The sequence below is a fragment of the Microcaecilia unicolor genome, chromosome 14 (genome assembly GCF_901765095.1).
Source record: "Microcaecilia unicolor chromosome 14, aMicUni1.1, whole genome shotgun sequence".
Lineage (NCBI taxonomy): Eukaryota > Metazoa > Chordata > Amphibia > Gymnophiona > Siphonopidae > Microcaecilia > Microcaecilia unicolor.
This window is the reverse complement of record NC_044044.1, coordinates 46,471,438-46,496,482: the sequence shown is the minus strand read 5'-3', so window position 1 is coordinate 46,496,482 and position 25,045 is coordinate 46,471,438. Positions and strand designations below refer to the sequence as shown.

The 25,045-nt window shown below is 46.1% G+C and overlaps 3 protein-coding genes across 9 annotated transcripts in view; 2 read left to right on the top strand and 1 right to left on the bottom strand.

Annotated features, from left to right (window-relative positions):
• The window catches only part of LOC115457588 (protein RRNAD1-like), a 28,500-nt gene extending 14,721 nt beyond the window's left edge, over positions 1-13,779 (bottom strand). Inside the window, exons 1-8 of the mRNA XM_030187049.1 lie at positions 13,330-13,779; positions 12,485-12,606; positions 11,836-12,037; positions 11,021-11,083; positions 9,085-9,228; positions 8,053-8,996; positions 6,730-6,914; positions 74-197 (exon numbers count right to left, since the gene is read on the bottom strand). Of these exons, the coding sequence (XP_030042909.1) occupies positions 74-197; positions 6,730-6,914; positions 8,053-8,996; positions 9,085-9,228; positions 11,021-11,083; positions 11,836-12,037; positions 12,485-12,606; positions 13,330-13,440 (1,895 nt within the window). The 5' untranslated portion in view covers positions 13,441-13,779. The remainder of the gene's footprint in view (positions 1-73; positions 198-6,729; positions 6,915-8,052; positions 8,997-9,084; positions 9,229-11,020; positions 11,084-11,835; positions 12,038-12,484; positions 12,607-13,329) is intronic.
• Positions 1-22,728, top strand: part of LOC115457592 (interferon-stimulated 20 kDa exonuclease-like 2) — a 100,204-nt gene extending 77,476 nt beyond the window's left edge. Inside the window, exons 1-2 of one of the 2 annotated variants that reach the window (XR_003939981.1) lie at positions 15,066-15,154; positions 22,235-22,728. Coding sequence is in view for 1 of the 2 variants with exons in the window: in XM_030187059.1 (XP_030042919.1) it covers positions 22,235-22,348 (114 nt within the window). In the remaining variant the exon portion in view is untranslated. Of the gene's footprint in view, positions 1-15,065; positions 15,155-22,234 lie in introns of those variants that run through there. The other variant, XM_030187059.1, reaches the window with a different exon arrangement.
• Positions 1-25,045, top strand: part of HDGF (heparin binding growth factor) — a 303,843-nt gene that overhangs the window by 205,650 nt on the left and 73,148 nt on the right. The gene's annotated exons all lie outside the window — the stretch shown is intronic.

Genomic DNA, 25,045 nt, shown 5'->3' with positions numbered 1-25,045 from the left:
ATGGCAGTGGTAGCCACGATGAGAGCTTCAAGCTTCTGGGACCAGAAGAGGCCAATTCCAGGGAGCTTCTTACCTTAGCGTGCCAAGATCATCTGTAGTAAGGGCGGTGGTGGAGGAGGTGGGTTTGGCAGCTACCAGTACCAGATTCCTGGGGGAGAGCTTGGGATCAAAGAGGGGAAGCAGCTCACAATGAAAACCTGTCAGGGGAAACCAAATAAAATTTTCACTTTTTTTTTTTAAACATAACGCTGGTTCGCTGTGGGCATATGCTTTTATGCCCCACCACCACCACCACACCTGTCTATTCCCATTGTGTCCCTTGGGATCTTTTTCTGTGATGCATTGCCCCATTGGGAATACCAGTATTTTTGCCCTCCTGATTCATTTGTCACATGGTGGCCTCCAAGCTGGACCGCTTCAGAGATGTAGAAATAAAAGCTGACAGGTGGACGGAGTAGGTCCATTGCTTGCGCTAATTTAATACACTCGCAACCAATTTTCCAGAGTTATCTTTCCTGCTTCAGGTCTGCACAAAGGCCTCTCTGAAAAGCCAGTCCCAGTATCTGGTATCAATTGGATTTTTTTGACCACTGTGGCTGGTGTTTAAAAAGATGTCGACTGCTGGGGCTGAATATTGGCCTGATGGTTGTCAAATTTTAGATCAAAGGTTATAGAATTGCACTCGAGATTGGATTATGTTCTTTGGTATGACAATTTTGTTCATAAATATCTTAAAATCAACTGATAATAGGGACAGCACAGGACAGTTGCTGAGTCCAGCATAGTACGATTCTGCCAATGTGGCTTGAAGGGAACCGCACAGACTTGTGAATTCTATGGACCTAAATTCCAATCCACCATTGCGCTTTGTGAAAGTAGAGCTGCAAAACCTGTGCAGCCCAGTTCTGATCCCACTCCTCCCATCATCACGCTTCGTAACTTTGAACACAGCACTTGCTGCTCTGGGTTCAAAGTAAGATCATACATTTTTCAAGGCAGAGGTTTTATAACCATGTGACGTACCTTATCTAGCACCACATATGTTTAAATCTTTTTTATTAATAGTAACAAAGCTTGTACAAATATACAAGGTATCCACCCAATACAAACTGATGGTGCTATAACTCAGATCGTCATACAAATTTTTCATTTTATCCCCCCTACTTCCCCTCTTCCCCTTGACCATCTCTCCTCTTAATTGTGTTAATCTTTTTATTATTGAATAAAGGAACATTGTAATACAAAAACGTAATGTGTGGCTTCTTAGTCCTTTAAACCTTCTTTCACTTTCCCTCTGCCTCCCATCCCTCCCTTCTTCCTTACCCAAGTCCCAAATCCAACCCCCCCCCCCCCCCCCCCCCTTCTTGGAAAAAACTTCTGCGTCTAGCCATGTGTCCATTAAAAGTTCAATATTCTACTTCTAGCTTGGGAGGTCATTGTATCAAGGAATGGGCTCCAGATGTTCTGAAATTGTCGTCCTGCCTGGGCTTTAAAGTCTGTCACTGCCATCCTTTCCATTCGCATTAATGCGATCATGCGGGCTCTCCACTGAGAACTGGTGGGGTAATGTCTGGTAATCCACTCAGATAAAATCACCTGTTTAGCCACTATGATAGACTTGGTCACAAAGGCTGTTAATCCTGCTGGGATGGGATGGACTAATATCAAATGTCCCAATAGTAAGCCTGGATCATACTTCCATCCTGATAACCACATTCCGGAGACACATTGTATTATATCCTTCCAAAATTGGCGTATACCTCTGCAGGACCACAACATATGCCCCAAAGTAGCCCCCGGCTCTTGACACTTAGGGCACTCTCCCCAAGGAGAGAGTCCCATGTGAAATGCCCTTCGGGGGGATATATACAACCTTAACGCCACCTTGTATTGTGTTTCCCAATGCGATACCATCATTGTCTGTTTTCGCATTGCAAGTATATGTGATTTGAGCTGGGACAAGGTAAGGTTCATTGGTATATCTTGTTGCCACATGAGTAATAGCTTCTTGTAATCCAACTCTTCTGCCGTATCACGGATATGTCTATGGTGGAACCTAAGAGGCACCCCCTGCTGTGCTGTCAGTGAGAAAGCCGAGGCCAATTCCTCTTGGACATCCCCAGCCAGGTCCTCCCATGATAAGGATTGTATATAATGTCTTAACTGGAAGTAGTGGAACCTGTCTGAGGGAAGCATTGCAAACTCAGTTTTTAAGACTTGAAAGGATTTTATCTTACCCTCTGGAGTGATTGCCTGCGTCAGATATTCCAGCCCATTCCGTTTCCAGCGGGCAAAAACTGGATAGAGGAGCCCTGGTTCGAAGGCAGGATTTCCACAGATCGACAGATATGGAGTGGTTTTAGCTGAAAACCTATGTAGTTTACAGATCCATTTCCACACCGCCTTCGCGGATCCCATTATTCCAGATTTCTGCAGTATATATGGGGGTGGAGGTCCTCCAGTATGTAGATAATTACTGAAATGTAGGCCAGGAAACAATTGTAGTTCCATTGATGTATTGGTATAGTGTTGCGTGCCTCTAAACCAGTCGTTCAAATGACGCATTCCACTGGCAATAGTCAAAAATTTTACATTTAATAGACCCAGTCCACCGTACTCTGTAGGAACACATATTGTGGAGAAAGGGAGGCGTGGTTTCTTCCCCTTCCATAAAAAGGATTGTACTATTTTTGTCAGTTTTTGCTCATCCCTCTTTGTTAGGTGGAGTGGTAATGTTTGAAAAGTGTATAGCCATTTGGGAGCGATAACCATGTTAAACAGAGCTATTCTCCCCATCAGGGAGAGTGGCAATACAGTCCAGGCAAGCAATTGTTTGTTTGTGTCCTGCATCAATCGCTGTACATTTTGTTCATAAAGGGTGGTCAAGTTCATAGGGATATTCACCCCCAGGTATTTTATGGAGGTTTGTGCCCATTGCAAGGGAAATGTCCCTTTCCATCCTGTTCGCACCTCTGGGGATGTTGGCAGTGCCACTGATTTGTGCAAGTTTAAACTGAAACCTGAATAGCCCCCATAATCTTCTATTGTCTGGATTAGTGGTCCCAGTGTGTCAGTGGGCTCTCTCAAGACCACTAGCAAGTCGTCTGCATATGCTAAAATTTTTATGTCCTGGCCTGCCAATGTGACCCCCCGGATATCTGAGGCTGAAGAGACTTTTCTTATCAGAGGTTCCAGGGATATCAAGAATAGCAAAGGCGACAGGGGGCAACCCTGTCTTGTACCTCGGTGAATCTGGAATTCAGGTTCTTTAACACCATTTACCACCACCCCTGCTCTCGGTCCGCTATATAGCGCCTGTATTGCTTGCATAAACCAGCCCTCTATGCCCATCTCTGATAATGTTGAAAACATGAAGTCCCATCCTACTTTATCAAAGGCCTTCTCTGCGTCTAAGCTCAAAATCAGTGTAGGCCTTCGGATCTGTTGGCTTGCTGCTAGGGCCATCAGGATTTTTCGTACATTGTGTACCGATTGGCGACCTCTTACAAAGCCCACCTGCTCCTCCCCTATCAGTGATGGCAGGCATTGTGCCAGTCTTTCTGCCAACATTTTTGCTAATATTTTGGTGTCAACGTTGAGCAGTGATATCGGCCTATAAGATTCCACCTTATCCAGAGGTTTCCCTGGCTTCGGTATCAGTGTAATCAATGCCGAGTTGGCATATCTTGGGAAATTTTTTTTGTCCACTACTTCCTGATAGTAATCTAACAACGCTGCTAAAGCTTCTCCCGGTAACAGTTTAAAATATTCCCCGGATAATCCATCTGGACCAGGAGCTGACCATAATTTTAATGTTTTGATCACCCCTAGTAATTCTTGCATTGTTAATGGATTATTTAGACCTTCCACCTGTTCTACAGTTAATCTTGGAAGCCCCATCTTTTTCAAGTAAGTTCTTGTCGCCTGTTCTGTTGAGGGTGGTCCCGCCTGATATAATGCAGTAAAGTATTTTGTAAACGCCTGCCCTATGTCTCTGTTATCAGTGAGAATGTTCCCCTTAGGGTCTTTAATTGCTGTTATCGTCCTTGGGACTCCTGCGTTTTTTATTAAACGTCCTAGCATTTTGCCTGTTCTGTTACCAAACTTCTGTAATTTAAATTTATAGAACAGAGCTGATTTGAGTTCTTTTTCATGCAGTAAGCTATTCAATGCAACCTGGGTGGCCTTTAAAGTTTCTAAGTTACCTACTGTAGGCTGATGTAGGTGGACTCTCTTAGCTTTTTGTAATTGTCGTTCCAACCTTAAAATACCAATGGCCCTTTTTTTATTTTTAATGTGACAATATGCCATGATGGCCCCTCGTAATACTGCTTTAGAAGCGGACCAGAATAGCTCTGGTTGTGAATCTAGATGTACTTGATTATGTTCTAGGTATTGGGCCCAGGTCTTTTGTATATGGGTTCGTAAATGTTGATCTTGGTATAACTGTGCTGGAAATCTCCACCCTCTCCCCCCCCTATCATCCTTTGTGAATGCAAAGTCCACCCACACTAATGAGTGGTCTGTTATCTCCTCAGGCCCAATAGTTGCTGATTTCACTGCATAAAATAGCGAGCGGGCCACCATTACATAATCAATCCGGGCAAATGTCCCGTGCGCTCTTGATCTATGTGTGTAATCTTTATCTCCCGGGTGGTGAATTCTCCATGGGTCTACCAGGTCAAGAGTCCGATTAAACCCCTGAAATTCTTTAGCTCGTGTTCCCCTGTAATGAGAGGTTAGCATATTTGAGCAGTCTTGGCGTGGGTCAATTACTGCGTTAAAGTCACCCACAACTACTAGGTTTCCCCCTCCTTTCTGTAAACATTTCCCAGCTAGAGATTTGAAAAACGTGGCTTCATAGTTATTGGGCCCGTATAAGACCAGTAATGTAAATTCTTTCCCTGGGAGCCACACATTTAATAGAATATATTCTCCTTGGGCCCCTTTTTCTAATATGGTTGCTCTGTATGGGAGCCCCTTTCTAAACAGGACCGCAACTCCTCCTTTTCTACTCTGTGACGAGGCCGCGAATACCTCACCAACCCACAATTTTTGCAGTTTAGAATGTTCTTTATCTGTTAGGCGTGTCTCTTGCAAGCATGCTATATCTGCTTTGTGTCTTTTTAATGCTGTGAGAATCTTGGCCCTCTTGATCGGGGTGCTAATACCTCCTACATTCCATGTTATTATCCTAGTGGTCATAATTCCTGTCTTCCCTGTTCATGGCGGATGTTCTTCTAAATGTTCCCCCTATTCCACCTCTACAATGTGTATCTCCCCAGCTCCAAGATTGGGCGTTAATCCTCATAGTTGCTTTAGGGGTTAGCTCTGCCCATTCCCAATTTGCACTATATCTTCTCGTATGACACATAGCTATTCCCGTGATGTTTATGATTGTCATTCTTATTCCCCCCCCGAGACCCTCCCTCCCTCCCTTCCTCCCCCCCCTTACTACCATCCCTTCAGCCATCTTTCCAGGCACTAACCCGGAATTTAGCAAGAGATCACCTGGGTTACTGAGAGCTTCCCACCCCTTTTATGTGGAAATTGTACTTACTGCCACTATAATGTTCTATTCCTCGCTCCCCCGATGTTACTGATATGTTCTCACTCTTTCTTTATTATGCCTTGTTCTGTTAAACTGGATCTCGCTTTTTCAGGGGACTGGAAAGTTTCCCATCGTCCTTGATTTAGTATTTTTAGAGATGCAGGATATTGGAGAATAAAACGCATTTGTTTTTGGGCCAGCAATGAGCATATAGGGTGATATTTCCGTCGTTGTTCCTGGACTCCCGCTGAATAATCTTGGAACATTAACACTGGCCGTCCGTCGTGTTTTAGTTCCCCTCTGCGTATCTTGAATCCATTTAAGATTTCTATTTTTTGACGGTAGTTCAGCAGGCGCATTATTATCACCCGTGGTCTAGTTTGATTTTCTCTGGGGCGTCCCACGCGGTGTGCCCGTTCTATGATTAGTGGACCCATAGAATCTGACAAGGCCAGCTCTTTCGCCAGCCACGTGGCTAGCCACTCCGACAGGTTTTTATCTGGGATGTTCTCAGAGAGGCCTACAATCCGAAGATTGTTCCTTCGTGAGCGATTCTCAAGGTCCTCGAGCTTTTCCATGTGTTCTTGGAGTTGTTGCTTAACGTCTCGGAGGTCTGTATTATAGCCGTGAGAATCGTCTTCGAGAGCCGAGACACGAGTTTCAAGATCTTCCGTGCGGGTCTCTAGTCCTTCTAGTTTTGTATGGATTGCGTCCAGCTTTTGATCCATCGCGTCCCACCTCGGCTGCCAGGCCTTCGCCACTGCCAACGTGATTTGTTCTAATTGAGAGCTTGTAAAAATTTGATCTACCTGTTCTGGGGCCACCGCCATCTTGGAATCGGGGGTAAGCGTTTTGGTCTTTTCTTTATCTTTTTTCCCCGCACGTAGTGCCATTCCAGCTGGGGATTTAGTAACAAATCTGTCCATGCAAGATTGTAAGACCACCCGATCAGTTTTTCAATCAATTGCGGCGCTGGTTATTATTAGATGGGGCGGGAGCTCTCGAGCCGAGGCGAAACACGACCGCTCAGCTCATCGCACCACGTGATCTCCCCGCTAGCACCACATATAGTGATGATTTTAATGTAACATCGCCTAGAAAATGACCTGAAAATTTAAGTACATTGTCCCTGCCATACATGTCTTAAACTTTGGAGTTGAAGGGCTCTGGATACTGACCGCTCTCCTGCAGAAATATCATTCTGTCCAACAGAAGGATTGTTTCCACTAAAGGAGCCAGCAGCAGAGCCAAACTGAAAAATGCCACCACATTCTGTTCCTGAGAAAGCATTGCCTCCACCGAGGCCTTGTCCAGAGGGACGTTGGGGTCCAATCCCACTCGGGCTAGCCCCTGACGGGCGTACCTGTGAGAGAGAAACCAGAGCACCCATCAAAGGCTGATAAGCTACACAGACAGACATCACAGGGGCTTGCAGTGTTGTTTCACTAGTAATCTGGATTATGTTACTGGACTGATGTAAGAATTATCTGGAGATGGAGGATGTATATAAACTTTTAGGACTCCATAACTCTTCTCCAAAAATTCAGATTACCTCTAGTAACATAGTAGATGACGGCAGAAAAAGACCTGCACGGTCCATCCAGTCTGCCCAACAAGATAACTCATATTTGCTGCTTTTTGTGTATACCCTACTTTGATTTGTACCTGTGCTTTTCGGGGCACAGACCGTATAAGTCTGGCCAGCACTATCCCCGCCTCCCAACCACCAGCCCCGCCTCCCAACCACCGGCTCTGGCACAGACCGTATAAGTCTGCCCAGCACTATCCCCGCCTCCCAACCACCAGCCCCGCCACCGATTACCTCTAGTAAGTTGACATGATAGTTTTCACTGCCACAGAGAGAATCCAAGCCTCACTTAAGCACTGTTACGTGTTCAGGAAACCCACCACCATGTCTTCATTTTGCTCTTTTGTGACCAGAAGCCCCTTACTCCTCTCCCAGTCTCATGAATGTTACACAGTGTAAGAGGCTTCAGGGATAACTGGATTATATGAGAACCAGAGCTGACAATATGATTTTATGTTAAGAAGCACCTACCCCCGAAAAAAAAATGAAGTTTGATTGCCCAGTTTTCCTTTTGCTTATTTAAATCTTCATAAGCACACAGTTTGGACAGCTACCGGCTTAGATTTACCTTAAATATAATCATAACATAGGGAATGCACAGCTGACCATAAACCTCATTCAAACCTCGGCTGTCATCACTATGAACCAAATGATGACCCAGTGTGAGTTTCTTCCTGATCCATCAGCCACAGTGCAAATGCTGTAACACTAGGAGAGAAGGTGGGGAAGCTTAAAAACCTTGTGATAAAAGCAGAGCACCACAGAGCTTGGCCCAACAAAGCTAGACGATTATCCTATACTGCCATATTCTGGTAGTTATGAGAGAGATTCTCCCCAAGTAGAAGAGCACAAGAACTTGGGAAAGAGAGAAACACATATTTTCAGAAGAGGAAAAGCAGCAAAAGTCACTTACTCTTCAAAGGAAAGCTCATGTGCCTTTTTTATCGTCTGGACACCCAGTCGCTTCTTGGATGGGTCTAACCCCCTAATCACTGTCTCCAACACAGCTCGAAAGCAGTGTGACCGAAGGCCTGTACTCTTGCCCCGAAGGCGTTCGGCGTACTCCTCGATGGCATGGCAGGCCACTTCACGTGATTTGTAAGAGAGCTGGTGGCCGGGGAGCTGCGCCAGCCAGGTGCTCATAGGGTAGCCAGGCTCTGAGGATTGAGCAGGCTCAGGAAAGCGACGGGGCCTCGGGACACCCGGTGGAACAGGCGTCTCAGCGGTGCTGATCTTCATGTAGCAGCAGGCCACCGAAGTGATGCCCACGATGTTGGGACACCTTGCAAAATGGCGGAGCATGGCGACACTGAGGTCACCACAAGCATGTAGTCCTGTTAGCACAAACCTGCTCTCGGGGGAGAAATAAGGTCCCGGCCAACATGGCTGCTTTATATGGTAACAGCCAGTAGACCGATAACAGTTTGATAACATAGAAGTTCTTCTAATGTCTGAATTCCTGGAAGTGTCTGGACAGCTGTGACCATTCCAAGACCTGTGTCCATCCTGGTTTAAAGAACTTGCTGGTCTGTTTCCATTTACTTCAAGCTCCGCTGTTGTTTTACTGTGACTTTTACTTACTGATGTTTCACTGGCCACTGCTGGCAGGTCCTTCTCTACATCTGTAGTACAGGTCCTACCTTGACAAGCAAGACGCTGCTGTCCTGGAGTTATAGAGCCCAATCCGGCTACCTGGGATGGGCTAGTTATTGCTGTTGAATAGGTATTGGTTTCTAAAGACTGGTCCTTGCATAACTGGATAATAAAGTGTTCCCAGGATGCTTTGGGGTCCACCCACCCCCATACATGTCTTGGCATCTGGAGGGTAAGGCTGTGGCTGCCATCTCCACCGAGGCACTAAAGAAAACAAACAAACAAAAATTAATGCATAAAGTCACTTGCTGATCGAAGGCTTGATCCCCAAGAAGGACATTTAAACGCATACCTCCATTGCCTTCTTTCTCTCTTTCTGTAAGGCGAACCCCAGCTGCTGGTCGAACTTGGTGGCCATGGTGACCAGATGCTCATCTGCCTCCATAGCTGTGACGGACAAACCGAGGCCGAAGGACAGGAACCGGGAGAGATGGCCCTTAGATAAAATTCAAAGAGAATTATCATGCAGGAGACCAGAGGCCAAAACTTATCACATTTCCCCCCAGCACCAGCCCTATATCTGGTGCCTTTTGTAATCTCAAGTATCGCAGGTGTGTTTGTGTACACATATATGAATGTGTACATACATCGCATAGGTGCAACGAGTGCCATGGAAAAGTATAATTTACTGGGATTGGGGGGGGGGGGGAGGAGAGAGCACATATTTCTGCATTACCCAAAATTATAAGTCATACCATGCACACCAAAGATCATTGACACTACTTATTCACATAACCTCACAGAGCCGTAAGAAGCCAAAGATTTTCTCCCTGGCCACAAAGAAACATCCGTGTTTTTATACATATATTGTGTCTCTCTTGATGACGTCCTCGACACTCCCAGATACTGTGGCATCAGAAAACACCGATCCTCCCCGCCCAGAGCCATGCAGATCATAGTGAAGCACAGAACCATAGCATCAGTTACAACACAAGATCGGCACAGACCAAATGACACATGCTATTTGTAACACCTACACCGTAGCAATTCCAGGCACAATGCTGTTAACGTACGAAGAACCAGCAGATAAGTACATAAGTAGTGCCATACTGGGAAAGACCAAAGGTCCATCTAGCCCAGCATCCTGTCACCGACAGTGGCCAATCCAGGTCAAGGGCACCTGGCACGCTCCCCAAACGTAAAAACATTCCAGACAAGTTATACCTAAAAATGCGGAATTTTTCCAAGTCCATTTAATAGCGGTCTATGGACTTGTCCTTTAGGAATCTATCTAACCCCTTTTTAAACTCCGTCAAGCTAACCGCCCGTACCACGTTCTCCGGCAACGAATTCCAGAGTCTAATTACACGTTGGGTGAAGAAAAATTTTCTCCGATTCGTTTTAAATTTACCACACTGTAGCTTCAACTCATGCCCTCTAGTCCTAGTATTTTTGGATAGCGTGAACAGTCGCTTCACATCCACCCGATCCATTCCACTCATTATTTTATACACTTCTATCATATCTCCCCTCAGCCGTCTCTTCTCCAAGCTAAAAAGCCCTAGCCTTCTCAGCCTCTCTTCATAGGAAAGTCGTCCCATCCCCACTATCATTTTCGTCGCCCTTCGCTGTACCTTTTCCAATTCTACTATATCTTTTTTGAGATACGGAGACCAGTACTGAACACAATACTCCAGGTGCGGTCGCACCATGGAGCGATACAACGGCATTATAACATCCGCACACCGGGACTCCATACCCTTCCTAATAACACCCAACATTCTATTCGCTTTCCTAGCCGCAGCAGCACACTGAGCAGAAGGTTTCAGCGTATCATCGACGACGACACCCAGATCCCTTTCTTGATCCGTAACTCCTAACGCGGAACCTTGCAAGACGTAGCTATAATTCGGGTTCCTCTTACCCACATGCATCACTTTGCACTTGTCAACATTGAACTTCATCTGCCACTTGCACGCCCAATCTCCCAGTCTCGCAAGGTCCTCCTGTAATCGTTCACATTCCTCCTGCGACTTGACGACCCTGAATAATTTTGTGTCATCGGCGAATTTAATTACCTCACTAGTTATTCCCGATTTGTGTGAGAACACTGAGGAGAGGTGCTCATCAATTAAGAGACCCGAGTCTTCTAATGATTCAGTTGCATGCTGTTATAATTTGGGATGGCGGAATAACGTGCAAACCTTTGCTCCATGATGCCAGCGTTACCAGAAGGCAAGGAGCTCTCGGATCTGCGGTCGTTATAAGCAACTGCCGGAAAATCGTACCTGGCCAGATCCAACATCCACAATGCAGTCACATCCTGTGACGTTGCTCAGCTTCTTTACTAGCTGGAAAGTGAGAGATGCAAAGATTAAAAAGTGCTTCTCCAGATCCTCAAGGAACACAAACATATGGGGACTTTGTCATAAATTTGCAACTCTTTGGAGGCCTTTATTTCCCTAACCAAAGCAAGTGTATTCTAGGAACATCATTTAAAAATACAGACACAGAGGCCCAGCCAGTGCCGGCCCAGTTCACCTCCTGGTATAATGCCATAGACCCCAGTTGAAAACAGCCCTGCACATTCTGGTCTATCTAGCCTCAGGATTTCATTTTTTTGGGGATCAATTTTTGATGCTTCATAATCAAGTGGTCTTCAAGCTGACGTATATTTATAAGAAAAGCCAGACACACTTTGAGGAGGAAGGGGGACTTCCTAACCTAAATTAATAGTTGTCTAATATTATCTAGCTGATGAAACAGGTACCCAAGGAAATAACACTAATATTCTCTAAAACACACATGTGAATAGCAGTTAAAACACTCGGAGAAAGGTCCAAGTATATCATCAAATCTCTCTCTCGTCTAAAACCTGCAGCCATATATAATGTGGACTCTGCTGAATTATTACGTGGCAAGGTTGAATGTCGTGTCATGTCAAATTTAAACAAGGACGTAGTCTTGTTTTCAAACCTCTAAGATTTACCAACTTCATCCGCTTCCCCCCCTCCCCGGCCTAGCATCTTAGTTACAAACTGAACTCCGAGTGCTGGGAGCTGCTCTTTTATATCCGTTTGTTTTTGAAAAATGCCAAGCTCACCTCCCCCAGCCGCCGAATCTCATGTTGTTTCTTGGGCTTCACGTGCCTCCGGAGGAGGGGTTCAAGCATGGAGCTCTGGCAGTGATTGTGGCGGAACTCTTCCAGCATACCATTCCCCGCCTCTCTGGCTACTCGGGGGAAAGCTAACGTGTGTGCTGTGACTTTAAACGCCAGCAGGGAGAGGGGCCACACTGACCTGTAGCTAGGAGGGCGATAGGTGGGAGATGAAGAGGAATTGAGTGAACAAGCCATGGGTGTCTGTTAACACTTACTCATTAATAATGTTACCTAATTTGGACTCTGTCACGAAAACAATGACATTTTACCCTGCAAAAGCAGCACTTAAAACCAAACTGAGAGGTGGAACGCAAGATTAAAGTTACATGTGATTTCGTGGGGCTTGGCTTACTGCTAACGCAACTCAATATGGCAAAGATAGAGTAGGTAAAGGGTGCACTGACAATTTCTCCTATAACACCACCATGTGGCTGGTTAAAGAATAGCACAAGAAGTAGCTATTGTTGTACACACTGCTCTCTTGGTTCCAGCTGATTGCTGCAATTTCTGGCCCTGGAAGGAAGGATGCACAGAAGAAACCAGAGAAAAATGACTGGAGCTCAGGACAGGACAAAAATCAAACTCTGCATACCAGATTTCCTTTGTGTTCCCGGTCTCCAGCAACAAATCAGCTAATTGGGCAGAAGGGAGGTCAGCCAGCACTGTCTGCCAAGACTGAGGCAGAGTATCCCAAAGACCGTCTGTAAAAAACTCCTGGTGGACAAAACATATAATGGTGGTTTATGTGATGGTACCACAACATAATTTGAATACAAGAAAACAAGGGCAGATAAAGAAACACAATCTAGCGCCATGGCAGGCCAGGAAATAGCTGGCCTGGTTCCAACAGAATACAACTTCCTAGACGCCAAACAGATTGGTGTCAGCTGGTCACTGGGTATCAACCAGTGAAGCCATAGGAACCTAGAAAGCTGTACGTTTACATAACAACCTTGCTAGTCTTTGTAATCATTTAAACAGCTACCAAAGTGTGTACGCTCACCCACTCAGGGCAGTAGAGAAAGAGAAAAACGTTGAAATTAGATCTTAACTGCTAATTTTAGTTTTACAGATGTTGTTTTCATCAACCACCCACTACTCCAAGGACACAACCCGCAGGTTCTGGACTGGTCTGGTGAGGACACTAAGGAATGTCAAAATTCAACTTGGATCGAGTGCTTTGCAGCTGCTATGTATCATTATCATTAGCAATGCGGACTGGTGTAAGTGTGCAGACCAGATGGCAGCAGAAAATAATTTATGAGTCCACCTACTATGTTCCTAAGAATGAACATGGAGCAAAATAATCCTAGGTGCAAAGGCATATGGTGCTCCCAACCCACTGGCTGAGGCTCAGCTTAGTGTAAAAAGGAAGGGGCAGTGGCTGCATGATGCTGCTTTAACATGTGAGCAACTTCTATTATGAAATCTACTTACGATGATGTAGGAGTCCGTAATGTAGCCGTAGATCGAAAGGACACGTGTGATATTCAGTGCCAGCTGCTTCTGCTGCTGTAGGGAGAAAGGCTGAGAAGAGAAGTTGGTCATCCTAGCAAACAAAAAAAAAATAAAATAAGACTTGGGGGCTGGATGTCACAGCCAGGGCATCAGCCAATTATGTTGTGCATAAGGTGGTCTTATTATTGGCATAATTATCACTTTTCTACAATTAGTATTTATCATTTCCACAGTGTACCGGACATATCTTATTTCTGCAATAAACCATATGTTGACACCCTCATAAATGTAAAAGACTGAGTGCACCCCTTCAACGTCTGGCTTGCATTAGGATCCTCACATCAAAATAAGGGGCCCAGGTTCACAGAGGTCCATTAACTGCTGCTCTTTCAGTCTTTGGACTAGGGGACAGTAGCGTAGCCAGAGTTCAATTTTTAGACGGGCCTGGAGGTGGACTGGGTGGGCACAGGCCTCGCATTTCCTCCCCACCCGCTACCTCCCCCCCCCCCGCCTGCCGCCGCATTTCCTCTCCACCCACTACCCCCCCACCCCCGAGACAGCCCGCTGCACATGGTCAGTTCTGATCATTTGTACTGAACTGAAGCGCCGTTCTCCCTCCAGCACCGGCGATTCCGGTAGCCAGCCGTCTGCCAGTGCGCATCGTCGGAGCCTCTTCTCAGGCGCATCCTGCCTACTCTGCAACTTCCTGTTTTCCGCAAAGGTGGGACGCGCCTGAGAAGAGGCCCTGACAACGCGCGCTGGCAGAAGGCTGGCTATGTAAGTCGGCCAAATGCTCATCAGGGCCAGCCTTTTTTTTTTTTTTTATTATCGGCCGAGGCCGGCCATCTCTTAAGCACGCCCCCGTCCCGCCTTCGGTACACTGCCGACACACCCCTTTGAACTTTGGCCGGCCCTGTGATGGAAAGCAGTTGAAGCCGGCCAAAATCGGCTTTCGATTATACCGATTTGGCCAGCATTAAGAGAAGGCCGGCCATCTCCTGATTTGTGTCGGAAGATGGCCGCCCTTCTCCTTCGAAAATAAGCAGGTATGTTACTTACGGGCATAAAATGCTAGTTATTCAGTAACCTACACATGTATTTGGCAAATAACAGTGGGCACCAACTTATGCAATTGCCTTTTCACGTGATTTTTCAGACCTATAGGGGTCACCAAAGAGCTTGTCACCCCCATAGACGATTTCATTCATTTTATATATTTTTATATCTTTGTCTAGCTGAAACATGGTCACATCAGGTTTTACCTCTTTTTATTGCATTATTGTTTATTTTCATATTTGTAGTGATGGTTTTGGTTGGTTTATGTATCACTGTAGTACTGTTTTCAGGTCTAAACTAAGCATTGTAGCCCAGTAGATTAATCTGTTGACCTACAGTTCTATCTGAAACAAACCGTATATAGAGAGGAGTCAGTGGAGTTAAATTAACCAAGAAATCCTGTTCTTATCCCGCTTTATTGTGCCTTTTAACAAAAGGTGGTATGTGAAGCTTAATAAACTATAAATTGGACTTTTTATGCAGGCTGTTTGTCCATCGCCTGTTTAGAGTGGTGGATAATTCTGAGGAGCTTCCCTTTCTCTTTCAGATCCAGAAGATCCTGGCAGAAAAGGTGGTTGTCGGCCATGCCATCCACAATGACTTCAAAGCCCTTTGCTACTTCCACCCGAAGGCGCTGACCCGTGACACCTCCCAGATTCCGCTGCTGAACAGGAAGGCTGGCTTTCCCGAGAATATACCCGTTTCGCTGAAGCGCCTCACCAAGCAGCTGCTCAACCGAGATATCCAGGTACCAGAGAGCCTCTCCTGGGATTTGTGGATACATACACACATTTCTCTTTGAGTGTAGCAGTTTACCTTAACATGTCTCAGTTTTTGAGGAGTTATTTATGGGGTTTTTTTCCCCCACTCATCTGATGTGCTCTGTGTAATTGATTTATTTATTAGGATTTATTTACCGTCTTTTTGAAGGAATTCACTCAAGGTGGTGTGCAGTAAGAGTAAATAAAACATGAGCTATATATAATTACAGTGCTTATTGGCAGCAAGAGTCAGAGATGCACTGATAGTCAAGTAGTAAGTGGAGAAGAGAAAAGGGGTGGGAATGACCCCAGTCGTATGATCCAGGGTGATACAAATGAAACCTTTATTACAGACAATAGATGCACATTCATACAGACTCAACATGGGCTGTGTTTTGGCTAAAGAACAATGACGTAATATAAATAACAGCATTGAGAATAATGTAATTAAGTAGCAGAAGCAATGTGTAGTAATATTGTCTTATGAAATTCTATTCCACAAATACCGTGTTTCCCCGAAAATAGGACATCCTCCGAAAATAAGACCTAGTAGAGGTCTTGCTGCAATTTGAAAATATAAGGCCTCCCCCGAAAATAAGACCTAGCAGGGGAGGCCTTATTTTTCGGGGAAACATCGGGGTCACGCTCCCCCCGGCCTCAGTCGCTCCCGGAACTAACCTCTTAAACGCTTCCTTTCACCTTCGCACTCGCCGCAAGCATCAGGGCAGGCCACTCCTTCCTTCCGTGTCCCGCCCTCGCCTGATGTTACGTTACGTCAGGCGAGGGCGGGACACGGAAGGAAGGGGTGGCCTGCCCTGCTGCTTGCTGCGAGTGTGAAGATGAATGGTGAAAGGAAGCGTTTAAGAGGTTAGTTCCGGGAGCGACTGAGGGCGGAGGGAGCCGGCGATCGGGGGGGGGGGGGGGGGAGGAGCCGGAAATCTCGGGTGGGGGGGCGACCCGATGTTTCCCCGAAAAATAAGGCCTCCCCTGAAAATAAGACCTAGCGGGTCTTGGGGAGCAAAAATTAATATAAGACAGTGTCTTATTTTCGGGGAAACACGGTATTTGAAGGAGGTGTTGCTGCTCTCTGTAGCTGATTCTCTTCAATTATCTACCTCAAAGGAAAGTTTTCACAGAAACCTGAAGGGGAAGCACTGGATGTGTTAGACTGTGCCACTGATTTTGATCTTACTAAGGCTCGTTAGCAATTTTAACGCGCCTACAGTTAGACCGCGTGCTTACCGTGTAGGCACCGACAGGGATATTGTAGGCACGTACACAGTTAACGTGTGTTAAAAATGTTAACGCGGCTTAGTAAACCGGGCCCTAAATTTTTTTTTTTGAGACGTCTAAAGATGAGTTTTCGCGTCGTGGAACCCTATTAGTTACTTTGATATCAAGAGTCAGATATCTTGAAGAATAAGGATGCTTTATTTTGCGGTTAAAAAATGAGAATCTTTCCGGATGTGTATAGGGCCACTCAGGCAAGATGGAAAAAAAAACCTTGATCTGAAGCCACGTCTCCTTGCGTTGGGCGCCGCTTTTTTTTTTTTTGAAGTTCCCATGCAAGTGTTTGACGCTGTTTCAGGGACATAATTATGTGTTTTTTGACTGTTCGAGTGTAAAAATTCTAATGTGAGAAAGACTTGACTACAGGGAATAGCTGGGGGTAGAGTATGACTTGTAACTGTTTAGTCAGCACTTACCGTATTTTTCGGACTATAAGACGCACTTTTTTCCCCCCAAATTTGGGAGGAAAATGGGGGGTGCGTCTTATAGTCCGAAGGTAGAGATTTCCCTCCCTCCCTCCGAGTTCGGGATCGCCCGCCCTGTCACCACTTCTCCCTACTCACGTCACGCGATCTACCCTTGTGGTCTAGTGACGTCGGGGCAGGAAAGAGCCCCCTCTTTCCTGCCCAGCGCACTGCTCTCCGTCCTCCTGTATGCAGCCTGACGATCTAGGCGAGATTCAAAATGGCCGCCGAGACTTCAATTCTTCAAATATTTGAAAGGTTTTAATTTACAAATAAACCTTTTCCAGAGATGGGGAAGGTGGTAGAACTAGAGGACACGAATTGAGGTTGTGGGGAGGCTGACACAGGAGCAGTACCAGGAAGTACTTTTTCACGGAGAGGGTGGTAGATTCCTGGACTGCATGGGATAACTGCAAAGGAATCCTGTACAGAAGACAGGGAACCAAACAAGCGTAGCAGTAATTAGATGACACCACCAGTAACTGGGAAGCAAAACCAGTGCTGGGCAGACGTTTTTACGGTCTGTGCCCTGATCATGTCTGGACAGATTCAGCTTCAGTAACTGGAGAACAAGGCCAGTGTTGGGCAGACTTTTACGGTCTGTGCCCCAACAATGTCGAGGACGTCAAGTATGAGCATGTAGTATCTCATCATACCTTTTACTAGGAGTTTATCCTTTTGGGCAGACTGCATGGACCATATCGGTCTTTATCTGCTGTTATCTACTATGCTACTATATAATATACCTTAAATAAGCAGACAATAATATTTGAGAAAATGCCAGAACTTGAAAATGATAGGGAGTAACTAGCACACCCATAGTTGAAAATCAGAAATAAAAGTGTGTAAAAAAAATAAGAGGCAAACAATGGTAAAACATAGTAACATAGTAGATGACGGCAGAAAAAGACCTGCACGGTCCATCCAGTCTGCCCAACAAGACAACTCATGTGTGCTACTTTTTGTGTATACCCTACTTTGATTGGTACCTGTGCTCTTCAGGGCACAGACCGTATAAGTCTGCCCAGCACTAGCCCCGCCTCCCACCACCGGCTCTGGCACAGACCGTATAAGTCTGCCCAGCACTATCCCTGCCTCCCACCACCGGCTCTGGCACAGACCGTATAAGTCTGCCCAGCACTATCCCTGCCTCCCACCACCGTCTCTGGCACAGACCGTATAAGTCTGCCCAGCACTATCCCTGCCTCCCACCACCGGCTCTGGCACAGACCGTATAAGTCTGCCCAGCACTATCCCAGCCTCCCACCACCGGCTCTGGCACAGACCGTATAAGTCTGCCCAGCACTATCCCCGCCTCCTACCACCGGCTCTGGCACAGACCGTATAAGTCTGCCCAGCACTATCCCTGCCTCCCACCACCGGCTCTGGCACAGACCGTATAAGTCTGCCCAGCACTATCCCTGCCTCCCACCACCGGCTCTGGCACAGACCGTATAAGTCTGCCCAGCACTATCCCCGCCTCCCACCACCGGCTCTGGCACAGACCGTATAAGTCTGCCCAGCACTATCCCCGCCTCCCAACCTCCAGCCCCGCCTCCCACTACCGGCTCTGCTATCCAATCTCGGTTAAGCTCCTGAGGATCCATTCCTTCTGAACAGGATTCCTCTACATAGCCAGTCATAATCTTGAGCATAGACAAAATCTTATAATCACATCTATAATAAAAATTGATATACACCATAAAGAGTGTCACTGGAAAATGGAAGAAAAATAAAACGGGCAAAGCATAATAAACTGTATGTGTAATACAAATGTACATCTGGGATAATAACGTAATGTAGAAAAAGAATTAATGAAATTTTCTCTGCTTGTTGGTGATTGTGGGAGCGTCTAGGGTTTTCGTTTTTGTGTGTGCTGTCTGTGTAATGACATACCTCTGACTTTCAGATTACTTATGCTTGAAAGGTGCGCTCAGATTACTGGTTAAAGCAACATCGGTATTCCTTCATGGAAAGGATGCATGGAATGACCCCCCATCCCCCCCCAAAAATCAGGGGATGCAGTGAAGAAAAAAACAGAGTTTTCAGGCTGACTGTGAGAGAGGGAGGGAAGGCCGGGGTGAAACTGGGCAGAGACAGATGCGCTTTACTGTCCTGATCTTCCATCAGGTGGCTTGTCTGTATAGTTGTTCCTTTCATCATCTCTCAGAAGAACAAAACATGCCCCCTGCTACCCCTTCTTTTTTTAATCTGTTTTTCTTCTGGAGGCCACATTTCCTCTCTCATCCAAACGGGGGTAAATCAGGGCACTGTGTATATATTCGGACAGGAAAGGGAACCTGGGAGTAAGAACAGAAAGAGACAACAGCAGAACCACTGTACCAGTGCTTAGCACTTAAACATTTCATGTGACCCCCCCCCCCCCCCCAGACGACAATGAATATAAAATAGCAGACCTCCATGCCCTTCTCTTCCCTCCTTATCCAGAGCACAACATGGTGGTAGCAGTCAGCACAGGGCCTAGTGTTTTCATATATCCTCACAGACTCCAGCATCTTGACTGGGTATACAGGAAGCCCACACAAGGCCTGTGAACATTTACTTATTTAAGGTCGCTGTGGACTTGGGTCACAGTAGAGGTTCAGATGAGGCGAGGGGAAATAGCTCTGTTCACTGATGACATGACCCCATTTGGAATTCTGGCCTACAGTTTGGGAATCACTGCACCACAGAGACCATCTGTATACTTTAGTTAATACTATTGCAAAAAAAACCCCAAAAACTTACTTGCACCTTTATTCACTGCACTTGGTGTTATCAAAAATATTTGTAAACTTCTATGAGTAAGTTCAATCAGACCTATTTGTAAGTACACAGTAAATATAAAACATCCAGGGTGTCAATGTAAAAACGCATCAAACATCCATCAACACAGTAACATAACTTGTCAGCCCCATAGACCAGAAAATCACTTCAAAGCATAAAATCAATGTAAGATAAATATCATGGGTTGTCTCAGAAAACCTATGATAGGTCATAACTGGCTTGCACATTCCCTCGGTGTAATTATCTCTCCCTCTCATTCAGAAGGAATGGATCCTAAGGAGCTTAGCCGAGATCGGGTGGCACAGCCGGTGGCGGGAGGCGGGGATAGTGCTGGGCAGACTTATACAGTCAGTGCCAGAGCTGGTGGTGGGAGGCGGGACTGGTGGTTGGGAGGCGGGGATAGTGCTGGGCAGATTTATACAGTCAGTGCCAGAGCCGGTGGTGGGAGGCGGGGCTGGTGGTTGGGAGGCGGGGATAGTGCTGGGCAGAATTACACGGTCTGTGCCAGAGCCGGTGGTTGGGAGGCGGGGCTGGTGGTTGGGAGGCGGGGATAGTGCTGGGCAGATTTATACAGTCAGTGCCAGAGCCGGTGGTGGGAGGCGGGGCTGGTGGTTGGGAGGCGGGGATAGTGCTGGGCAGACTTACACGGTCTGCCAGAGCCGGTGGTTGGGAGGCGGGGCTGGTGGTTGGGAGGCGGGGATAGTGCTGGGCATATACAGTCAGTGCCAGAGCTGGTGGTGGGAGGCGGGGCTGGTGGTTGGGAGGCGGGGATAGTGCTGGGCAGACTTATACAGTCAGTGCCAGAGCCGGTGGTGGGAGGCGGGGCTAGTGGTTGGGAGGCGAGGATAGTGCTGGGCAGACTTACACAGTCTGTGCCCTGAAAAGGACAGGTACAAATCAAGGTAAGGTATAAACAAAAAGCAGCACATATGAGTTTATCTTGTTGGGCAGACTGGATGGACCGTGCAGGTCTTTTTCTGCCGTCATCTACTATGTTACTATGTTACTCTCCCCTCCCTTGCCGCCATAAGAGAATGGGCATAGCCCTTAGCGTTCAAGCTAAATCCATTATGAAGGTTTAGCAAAAACAGGGCTGAATTCAATTAGTACTTTGTAAAAAGAGCCAGGTTTTTACATATTTTTTTGAAAGTCAACTAATTCTTCCCCCATCTTGTCCCTCTGGGGAGGGAAATCCACACAGACGCCGCAGCCACCAAGAAGGCTCAATTTCTGGATTTAGTAAAGTGATCAGGAAGCATTACAGCACATTCCCTGGCTAGTTTTCATTTCTGTGTGGGTTTTTTTTTCCCCCAAATAACCTGGACCATTTGTCCTCTTGGCGCTGAAAGTGATGGATAGAATGTTACACGTAATCCCTGACCTTCCTGATAACTGGAGCATCTCTCACAATAGTGGATAGGTCCTCAGCCTTTGTGATTCACCGTGGTTGTGGCATCCTGAAACAGCTCTCGTTTGTAGATCGGTCTTTTAAATTCTTTATTGGATTTGCAAAACGGTACAAAGCACAAGTAATTGCTACTTCTACATTTTAGTAGACCCTTGTACAGGATGTTAGGGTGCAATCTAGATGAGGTTGTACCAGGTAGGAGCATAAGTGGCACTGTAACTTAACCAAGGATCGTTTCACTGTCAGAGAAATTCTGGGCAGCCATACCAAGGGAATACTAGATCTTTCAGCTCCAGTTTTGCAGTTGATTGATTTTATTAGCCGCCTTTTATGAAGAGATTCAAATATAAAACTTATAATTTTCTTAACAGCATAACAATAGTAAAATAACCAAGAATAAACATACAGTAAATGAGGTAAACTTGAAAACAGTAAATTGAAACTTGATGGCATGAGTTCATTGTGTTATGATGTAAGGTGAATCTTTCCCCTCCACCTCTGTGAATGTTCCGTGCTGGATAGTAGAAGGTGACCAAGTGTGTGGCTGAAATTTGCCACTTGGCTTTGGCTGAAACCAAACTGGCTGCTACTGCCCCCAGATTGGCACTACGACCTGGCCCCCCAAACAAGAGCAGCCCTCCACTTCCTCCCCGCTGAACAGAAGGAGCCCCGCTCCCTCCTCATCCCTGAACAGTCATTCCTGTCCATGCGGGCTCCAGCGATCTCTAGTGGCAGTCTCGTGAGACGATCGATGAAGGTTGTGGCCGTTATCTTGACAGCAGAGACAGCATGGGCAGGAGTGACTGCTCTGATTACACCACTAGACCACCTATGATTGGAAGGTAGGCCTCGAGGGGGCCCACGTGTCGGGAGGGGGCTCCTTTTTTTTTGTTGGAGGGAGTAGGAGCTGCTCGTTTTCGTGGGAGAGCTACAGGACACAAGCACAAAGTTTTGGTTTCAGCTGAAAATACACAAATTTCAGTCAGCGTCTGCTGGATGACTTGTGACCTGTTAGGTTAGCAGGCGAGTTCACAAAGGCATATATATTTTTTTTACAGGATGTCTAAGGATGATTTCAAAATTCAGACTCATTTTCTCTCCCTCCCACCCTTCTTCAGGCTGGGCAAAAAGGGCATTCGTCAGTGGAAGATGCCAGAGCCACAATGGAGCTGTACCGTTTGATCGAGGCCGAGTGGGAGAGAGAGCTGGCCACGGCCCCCACTGAAGACTAACATGGGTTATTCCCCCCAACATACAGGAGACGTGGGGGTGAAAGGTGTAGCTGGGACCAAAAGAAAGCTTAACGTGAAAGGGAAGATCAGTAAACATGGGACGGCTGCCTCAATCAGATGTCGGTGCAGACTGCAATGAAGCCATAGTCGGTCAGATGCCTCCATCGCTACCCCCGTGCAATCTCATATTCAAATTGACAATATGATCTAAAGGTGCTTCTTGTCACAGTGACAGTATAGCTGGGATTGCATGGTTTCTGCGGAAAGGTGACTTCTTTAAAAAAAAAAAAAAAGAATGAATTATTCAGACGCTTAGGCCAACAACCAGGCCATGTGTTTCAACCGTAAACCAATTGAATAAAAGAACATGATTGAGCTGAGTTTTTCATTTGGTTTAATATGCGTTTGTCTGTTTCATGGCTTGGCCTCTGTTACAGCTCAGAGATGCCCGAACCAAACTGTAAACGGAGCAAATGTTTAATGTGTAGGGTGGGTTGGGGTAGAGGAGTGGAATAGGAAACCCCCCCCCCCCCCCCCCCCCCCCGAGAACGTGAACAACACACCGTAGACATGCCTGGTTACTGGGCTGTGCCCACATCTGATGCCTTTTAAACACTCTTGAAGGTTTTTACTCTACTTCGGCTTTCCTGATTTTACAGGTCCCTACCCTGAGTGTTCTGGCACTGACTGTTCCAGGCATACCCACTTGTGTAGCAGCTCATAATGTATTGGTAAGAACGGGGGGTTATTGCCAGTGTTCCAAGAGATGGCCCAGAAAGCTGGCAGTGCCTTCGGCTATTCTTCAAAAGGAAAAGTGAGGTTGTGGTTAGAAAGAATAGAGGCACTGGGGGGTTTCTGTAACGAAGATGCCAAGAATTATGTGCCAGCCATGCACGTAAATGACCTGGGTACTGACTTATATGGGTGCATGTGGGCACATGTATGATTAATGCCAATATAACAGCATCTAACTGGCATGTGGAGTTTGGGCAGAGCATGGTGGGGGGCACAGCTGTAAGTGTCTTTTTCTTTTAGCTTTATGGCTGACGTAAGTAGGTCATACCTAAATTATGCATTTTAGCTGTCCCACTAGTATTCGTTAAAGGCGAGTCGATTCTTATTTTCCTTTATATGGTAACCTGCACATAGAATTACCCTGCAGGTGTTTAAAAGTCATTTTCCCTGCTGTAGAAAGGATCCTGACTGCTGTGGTGTCCCAGGATTTGCCCTGTTCACTGGGTTTATTATTGTTACCCTTTGTGTCCCCTGGCGTTTACTGCTTGAATGCCATAAGCAGTGTCATATTTTCCCTCCCCCGGCCAGGGCTTTACTGTACAGCTGTGGCTAAGGGCAGACTGTAAGCTCCTCCACTGTCAACCATGTCTTGCCACGCCTTCAGTCTCCAGAAACTTTTTGAAGCTGGTGAGCAGGAGCCAGAGCCAAGCATGGGACTCGGGGCTTTTGCCCACACATGCAAGGTATAGTATGTGAGCTTTTGACATCACCTGAGGTCTCTTGAGATGTTGTGTGGTGTCTCGAAAGTTGAGGGTGCTCATCACTTGTTTCATGATCCTTTTAAGAGGTCTTACAACTCAGGCCTCGTAAGTGGCTTATCTCGTGGAGTTGGCTTTCCTTCATGACTTGGTGCTGTTTGGTGGGAAACCACTATCCTCCCGATTCAATAAAGGGTGACCAATTATCTGCACGTAAATTTGGGCAGCCTAATTAATTAACGAGCCAATTGGATGCTAATTATTGATGTTAATTTTCACCAGCTAGAGGTTTTGCGTGCATCTGGCTACATGTTATTCTAGAAGTCTGGGTACCCAATTCCCATAGTGCACAACCCAAAAGGGGGCGTGGCCATGGGAAGGGGCAGGTCAGGAACATTCTCTTAAGATGCACACATCGTTATAGAATTCCAGGGATCCCACGCCCAAGTTCTCTGCCAGGATTTATACCAGGTTTCAGCTGGCATGTCCTCACGTGGGAATTCATGCTAGACTCTATTCTATAAATGGCACTCATCCCGGAGCACCCTTTATAGCATAGCGCTGAGCGGGGATTCCCGAGTTTTCGGCACAATTTGCTTAATCTGGCCCTATAGATTTTGCCATAAGCGAATGACATATTTTTGTATTTTAATACATTATAGTTGTAGTTTTGCTGTTGCTGTCGGGATTTTTCTTTTGTGAACTACAATTAAAATGAAAAGCAAAAGGTTGATGTTACGGTAAAATCACATTTGACAGGTCTTTTACATCCCAGTTTAAATGTGGCACTTTTCCTTGCAGTTTATTTCCCTCTGTACCCTTTTTTTTTGTTTGTTTGATTCCACACATTTTTGAATTCCTTCACCTCCACTGAGAGGACATTCCAGGCATCCACCACCCTTCCCATGTCTCAATATTTCCAGATGTTTTAAAATTTTTCTCCTTTCAGCTTTATGTCATAGTCTGTATTCCATTATGTAGCTTCCCACTATTCCAGAACCTGTCAGATAGTTGTGCCCATCAACCAGCAGGTGGAGATAAAAAACTGAAAATTGAGCCGACATACCTTTTGGCATCCGATCCAGCTCTTCAGTATTTTCTATCTCCAGCAGGTGGATGGACATGCTTTTCAGCCTCTGGTTCTGAGTACTTTGCTCCTGATCCAGTTGGTCAGCTGGTCCCAAGTTGAGCTTTGCAGATGGCT